At 35.2% G+C, this 6,792-nt stretch overlaps 1 protein-coding gene across 4 annotated transcripts in view; it reads left to right on the top strand.

Annotated features, from left to right (window-relative positions):
• The window catches only part of NT5C3A (5'-nucleotidase, cytosolic IIIA), a 14,498-nt gene extending 7,706 nt beyond the window's left edge, over window positions 1–6,792 (top strand). For all 4 annotated transcript variants that reach the window (XM_009635296.2, XM_035890848.1, XM_035890850.1 and 1 more), the window contains 8 exons: window positions 1,119–1,217; window positions 1,674–1,743; window positions 2,469–2,515; window positions 2,916–3,001; window positions 3,261–3,350; window positions 4,630–4,792; window positions 5,262–5,462; window positions 6,206–6,792. In XM_009635296.2, coding sequence (XP_009633591.1) covers window positions 1,119–1,217; window positions 1,674–1,743; window positions 2,469–2,515; window positions 2,916–3,001; window positions 3,261–3,350; window positions 4,630–4,792; window positions 5,262–5,462; window positions 6,206–6,307 — 858 coding nt within the window. In that variant the 3' untranslated portion in view covers window positions 6,308–6,792. The remainder of the gene's footprint in view (window positions 1–1,118; window positions 1,218–1,673; window positions 1,744–2,468; window positions 2,516–2,915; window positions 3,002–3,260; window positions 3,351–4,629; window positions 4,793–5,261; window positions 5,463–6,205) is intronic.

The raw sequence follows: 6,792 nt of genomic DNA, 5'->3' as shown, positions 1-6,792 counted from the left end.
AAAGATGGGGAAAATCTTTTTAGTAGGGCCAGCTGTGACAGGACAAGGGGTAATGGTTTTAAACTAAAACAGGGTAGGTTTAGACTGGATATAAGGAAGAAATTCTTTACCGTGAGGGTGGTGAAACATTGGAACAGGTTGCCCAGAGAGGTGGTGGAGGCCCCATCCCTGGAAATATTCAAGGCCAGGTTGGATGGGGCTCTGAGCAACCTGATCTGGTTAACGGTGTCCCTGCTCAGGGCAGGGGGGTTGGACTAGATGGCCTCTAGGGGTCCCTTCCAACCCAAAACATTCTATGATTATATGATTATAAAAGAAGGAAATACATACTAAATTTTGAAATTTCTGTCAATAAATAGTCTTTTACCATTTCTGCAAGGTTGAAGAGAAACTTTTAGATTAAGCAAAGATTTGGGGGGGAGCGTGTTGTTTGAAGAAGGGTGGGTGTTTTCTGTTTTGGTCTTTTTTTTCTTTTTTACCAAATTTAGCGTTTATCATAATATTGAAGAAATATTCTTCATGCAAAAGGAATACGGGGTGTGATAGCATGTGTTATTTCAAAAGTGTGCAGTAAAATAGGTAATGGAAAATGATTGATGGACTGGCTAGGGAGCAGGAATTACTATACAGCCTTGTTGTATTGGAGTACTCAGTTGACACATGTGGCATTCTCAACAAAACAATGGGTTTCTAAAATCAACCTGTCTTCTTCATTTATGTTGAAACTTTAAGGGCATATTAATTGCACAAAGAGCTAGTTTTAAGGTTCACCATCTCCCAGTGACATACTTCAACCACAAGGTCATCCCATATGTTCTGTTTCTATATATCTCCCTTATTTCCTACAACTACAATTACCTTTCTGTGAGCTTATTGAGTAATTTGATATTAGGAAAGGAAATGAATACAGATATTGAAAGCAAACAGAACTGTACGCAGTCATCAGTTAATACATGCAGAGTATTTTCTGTTTCTTCCTACCTTCCTGTCCTGAGCATGTCTTGATGTCACATGAAACTGTTTACAGATGCAGAGCTTCCAATCTGATGGATAGCAGGTAAAACCTAGTAAGTTTTCCTCTGTAAGTATATTTCTGTCATTGTGCTTACTCTTCACAGATGCCAGAATTTCAGAAGAAGACTGTCCATATTAAGGACCCAGGGAGAGTAGAGGAGATTATTTGTGGCCTCATCAAAGGTGGAGCTGCCAAACTTCAGGTAAAGATAGTAGAAGATATAACCAGTTTGGAATGAAAGCAATCATGTGATTTTTGCTCTATGCCAAAAAATTTTAAGAATCTATATCTATATATAAAAACAGAAGTCAACCTTATAGAAATCTCCAAAACTTAGACATCTTAACTCTTTTAATAGCCCTTGTCTATTCAACTGTAATTCAGCCAGGCACTAGTTAAGGAAATGATATAAACATATAATCTTAGTAATTTCAGGAAATATTCTGATCAAAGGAATTAGAAAAACAGTTTTGTTAGAAAAAAAGTTATTCTTATGGGATATTCTGGCTTACATTACAACAGTGCAATAAAATAGGGACATTTCTGTGACACATATGCTACTCAGTTGCAACTATTGTTATCATTCAGAATTTCTAGCCATTCTTTACTTTGTCCCTCCATGTTGTAAGACAGTTTTGCTTTTTCTTTCCTTAAATAGATTATTACAGATTTTGATATGACATTAAGTAGATTTTCCTACAATGGAAAAAGATGTCCAACTTGTCATAGTGAGTACTTTTGTTGTTTTTTTTTAAAATACGGATTGGTTGTTCACTCCTTTTAGTTTTTCCTAGATTTTAATTTTCTATCCAATTTATTCCCTAATGTGTGAGATTTTATATCGGCTCTTTACCTAACCTGTACATCCTAGTGAAGCAGTATCCTAGTGACTGTCTATGTGTGATTTTATGTATATATATTTTAATTACAATCTGTAGTAATTAAAATCAGATAAGTTGTCATTCACAATTAAAACACTAAGTTCTGAATTATAAGATGTTAGTGGCCAGATATGGTAGGGTTGACTTTTATTTTTTAAGAGCCCATAATAGTCCTGATGCCTGCAAGAACCAGATAGTAAGCTCCTCAGAATTCTTGACATTTTTACCCTGTAGCATTTTAGAACAAACATAGAGAGTCCATTTACTAATGAAGTGGGAATCCTAAAACACATAGGATGCCTCATGATGATTTCAGAAACAGTTAAATCTCAAGAAACAGATGAGAGAGCTTGTAATTGGCCTTTTAATTCAGAGCTAAGGGGAAGGACAGTAATGCATCTTCATGCTTATGAAGGAAAACAGGCCTTTTACTGGTTGCTGGTAAGCAAAGTTCTGAGGACACATAGTAGTATGTCATCAAACATTGTCATCTATGCCATTTACAGTGTTGTAGAGCAGAGTAAAAGAAATATGCCATCTTGTTTAACCTTTTTTTTTTCACACCCCACCAGACATCATCGATAACTCTAAGCTCATCACAGAGGAATGTCGGAAAAAGGTAAACAGAAAACCTGCTAGCTGTTGGTTTGTTGTACAGACAACTGTTACTATTCCCTGGCTGTACTGTGTGTTGAGTTACACAGCATGACAAGACAAGGGATACCTTCAAATCCTTAAAGCTCTCTGAGTTTTCTCACTGACTGTAAGACATCCCATCATTAATAGAAGTGAACAGAAATATTTGTATTCTTGATATTAGCATGTAGTTCGGTTCAACAGCATCCACTTTTTCTTCTTAGATTTATTTACAAGCTAACTCTTTGTTTGAAGAGCATTTCACATTCCATTTTGTCTAAACAATGTAATCAGAATGAAGAAAGTTATTTTGATTGGTTAGATCAAATACCAAGTGTTATTTTATAAAAATACATTAAACATCTGGGTTTTTTCCCCCTCAGTTATTGCAGCTGAAAGAAACCTATTATGCTATTGAAATTGATCCAGCTCTCACTATTGAAGAAAAATATCCATATATGGTAGAATGGTAAGAGACGCCTCATATCTTCAAATTGTACTAAGATTAGATTGAATAAGTTTTTAAAAGCAAGTTAATGGCAGTAATTAGCTTTTAGCTAACACATTACCTGAATTAATCTCTGAGTGCTGTGTGACAACTGCTATTGCTTTGCTGTTAACCTGAATGTTCAAGAATTAACCATACAGAATGCTTTTCATCATGAGATTTAATGAAAGGTGAATCTTAATAAGTCAATTTTGACCCATTTTTTTTGTTTACATTGTAGGTACAATAAGTCTCATGCACTACTCATTGAACAAGGCTTACAGAAGGATAAGTTTGCAGAAATTGTGAGGGAATCTGATGTTATGCTGAAGTAAGTTTCTTTTGATGTGAACAAGCATTTTCTGGGGATTATTACTGTGTGTTTTCAGGGGAAAAACAAACAAAAACATTCCTGAGAATGTGACATTGTAATCTTGGAACATAGTGAGCTCTTCATGCCCCCACTTTATTCATACTGTAGATAAATGTCTACAATGATCACATTGTATACACTAGAGATCTTAAAAAAAAAAATGTAAAAGTTTGAGTCCTATCTCTACAAACCTCACTTCTGTAGACTTTCATCCTCTTGAAACTGCACTGGTGGCTCATTTTTGTGAGGGGAATGCAGAGTTCAACTTTGTTGCTTTGAAAAACATTCCTTAGAATAGTTTTATCTGAGATTAAAATGCAGTGACTTGAGGAATATGTTTCATATGTTGTATTAAATATTCTTCCTTTATGGCCTAAGGAAAGTTTAAAAGCCAGCAAAATCCTTGCTTGAAATGTGCTGTGGCTCCCATCTCTTTTAAAGTTCTCCAAAATTGTCTGTAAATTTTGGACTACTGAAACAAGATGTTAAGACTTAATCTGTGAAGTGTTTGTTTGTCATACTGACTAAATTCTTGTCTTTTGCAAAACAGACAAGCACACCGTCTCTGCCTGTTAGAAAACCTAAGCCCATGTGGATTAAATCTTCATTCACAAGCTAAAATTCCCTCAAAAATTTTCATCATCAGAATTTTTTTTTAAATGTAGGATTCTGCCAATCAATGTCTGTTTGGAGAAAGTGTATAGAGATAATATTGTCTTGTTTCTGGAATACTATACATCATTTTGATTGGGTACTGAAAACTAAAAAGCTTTCAAGAAAGAGTGACGATAAATGTTTTCAGGATTTCAAAACAAAACCAAATTCGTTTTATGATAATAACCCTATAGGAAGTCAAATATTTAAGCAAGGAAGATTGAAAGGAAATGTACAGCCTGATAGTAGCTAGAGTTTGTTCTACTAGTTGTTTGCTTTTTCTGGGTATTTGGGGAGGGGGAAATGTTTTTAAGTCTTTAAAACATTATTAGATGTTTGGGGGGAAAAAATGACACAGATCAAGACCAAACAGCTTGATGCAAGAGTTTCTTGCTAAAACTACATGCCTGGTGTTAGGTTGATTGTTCTTGCTAACCTGAAAAGGTGAGGCAAAGGAAATAAAGTGAAATGCTCAGGGAAAATTAATTTTCTTTTTCAAAGATGATGTGAATGTCTTCTGAAAACTCCTGGCTTTTCTTGGCTTTCTTTGAGATTTGATTTGTATTTACATCCTTTGTTACAGAGAAGGATACGAGAACTTCTTTGATAAGCTCAGTGAACATAATATTCCTGTGTTCATCTTTTCTGCTGGAATTGGGGACATTCTTGAGGAAGTTATCCACCAGGCTGGGGTCTACCATTCTAATGTCAAAGTGGTTTCCAATTTCATGGATTTTGATGAAAATGTACGTACGAAATAATACATTCTTAACAAACATGACTGTTTGTGGTATTTATCAGCTATTTATATATACTACACAATGAACATTTTAATGCAACAGATGGTTGCCCTACCATATAGAAAATGAGAATTGCATACTCAGCACTCTCCCAGGGAAAAAACAAGCAGAAGATAACAATTCAAACAGTGTTAGTGTGGTGTGACTAAGGTGCCATACATTTCCTTTACTGACAACCTCACGCTTAGCTCAGTACAGCGCTTCTGCTCCACTTCCAAGCAGGGAGGATTGCCGTTTGTCTAGTCTTAACAACACTATTACAGTCGTTACGTTATTTAACAGTAATTTATCTTGTTCATCATTAGAAATTATAGTTCAATGTTAGTTCAAGAGTAATATCACCTATTTCATTCTAGATTCTATCTTGTCTGTATCATTCTAGAAATAACTTCAGTGGTTTTTTTTTTTTTTATAGGGAATATTAAAAGGATTTAAAGGAGAATTGATTCATGTTTACAACAAACATGATGGTGCCTTGAAGAATACAGAGTACTTCAAACAACTAAAAGACAACAGTAATATCATACTGCTGGGAGATTCCCAAGGAGACTTGAGTATGGCAGATGGAGTAGCAAATGTTGAACACATTCTTAAGATCGGCTATCTCAATGATAAAGTAAGTAGCCTTACATTATAACCTTTTGAACTTTGAGTGAAATACTGTGAGTTAAAAACAGGTTCATTATAATAAGCTTCAAGTATCAAACCAAGTATTTGGCCCATATTTGTTTTGAGATTTCAAACACTTTTCATGGATTTCTTACCTCGAGTTTTTTTCCAACCCATAAGCTACAAAAACACAAATGTAGATTGCTTTGGGTTTTGTACTGAACTACTTCCAAGAAGGTATTTTGTAGAGAAGTAAAATTCAAAGGCTAGAGAAATTAATTCTCTTAAGTTCCTGTGGCTCCTCCCCCTCCTTTCAATGCTGGATTGATAATTGAGCAAAATTGTAATATTCCAAATAAAAAATTTAGGCAGTGTCTCTTTTTTTTTTGAGGAGACAGAACTGGTTGTTTGCCAAGTTATAATGCACATCCATTTGCATTCGGGAGAGGAAAAAACTAATTTTTCTATTTCTCTGCCTTTAGGGAAGCTGAGGAAGTAGTTTTCCTTTCAGTATCTTTATGTGTGAGATCCTGAAATAAACGTGAGGTATCCTGGAATGCACACACAGTTATGCCCAGCTACTGCTGCTCGATCATCCTGTGGACTCACTTATAGGAGCGAAACATATTTGCATGGCTCATTCCCCGAATTTGGTGGAAAGACTGGGCAATATTTTAATGACAAAAAGTCTTTTTCAATAATTAATTCTAAAACTAAGAGGGTCTTTCTCTTTATCCCTTCTGCAACTAGGTAGATGAGCTTTTGGAAAAATATATGGACTCTTATGATATTGTCTTGGTGAAAGATGAATCCCTGGAAGTTGCCAACTCCATCCTACAGAAAATCCTGTAAATTGCAGTCTCAAGTCACTCCATTCCTTCCAGGAGGCAACTGGACAGAAGAGCACACGTGTGCTATCTTAGATGTGTTCATTTACAGAACTGTTTAATTTAATTTAAGAATTTTATCTTCATTTTGGTATTTTGGAATACATACGGTATCCATTGTCAACTAGAAGCTCCTTTTACTGCTCTTTATGCTGTTCTTTGTTGTCTCACACTCCTATTATAACTAGATTTCAATTTGATTTATAGATGTGATAAACTGCTGCTGATGGGATACTATCGTTCACTGTCTTTTAATCAGGCATTTCAGAGGAGCTTTTTGGAAAATGTGGCTATTTTGTAAAATTGGAAATGTAACCGTTCTGTGAATAAGCATTGTGCGTGTTTGCGCTGCCTTTTCTTCTTTCAAAGAAGTTATTTCGGTCTCAGCTGTACTTTGAAGGATCTTACTCATATGCTACAGATTTTCACAGAAGTTTTTCATACATATAT

This window comes from Egretta garzetta, unplaced genomic scaffold (genome assembly GCF_000687185.1).
Source record: "Egretta garzetta isolate BGI_Z169 unplaced genomic scaffold, ASM68718v1 scaffold713, whole genome shotgun sequence".
Classification (NCBI taxonomy): domain Eukaryota; kingdom Metazoa; phylum Chordata; class Aves; order Pelecaniformes; family Ardeidae; genus Egretta; species Egretta garzetta.
This window is presented reverse-complemented; position numbering and strand designations above follow the sequence as displayed.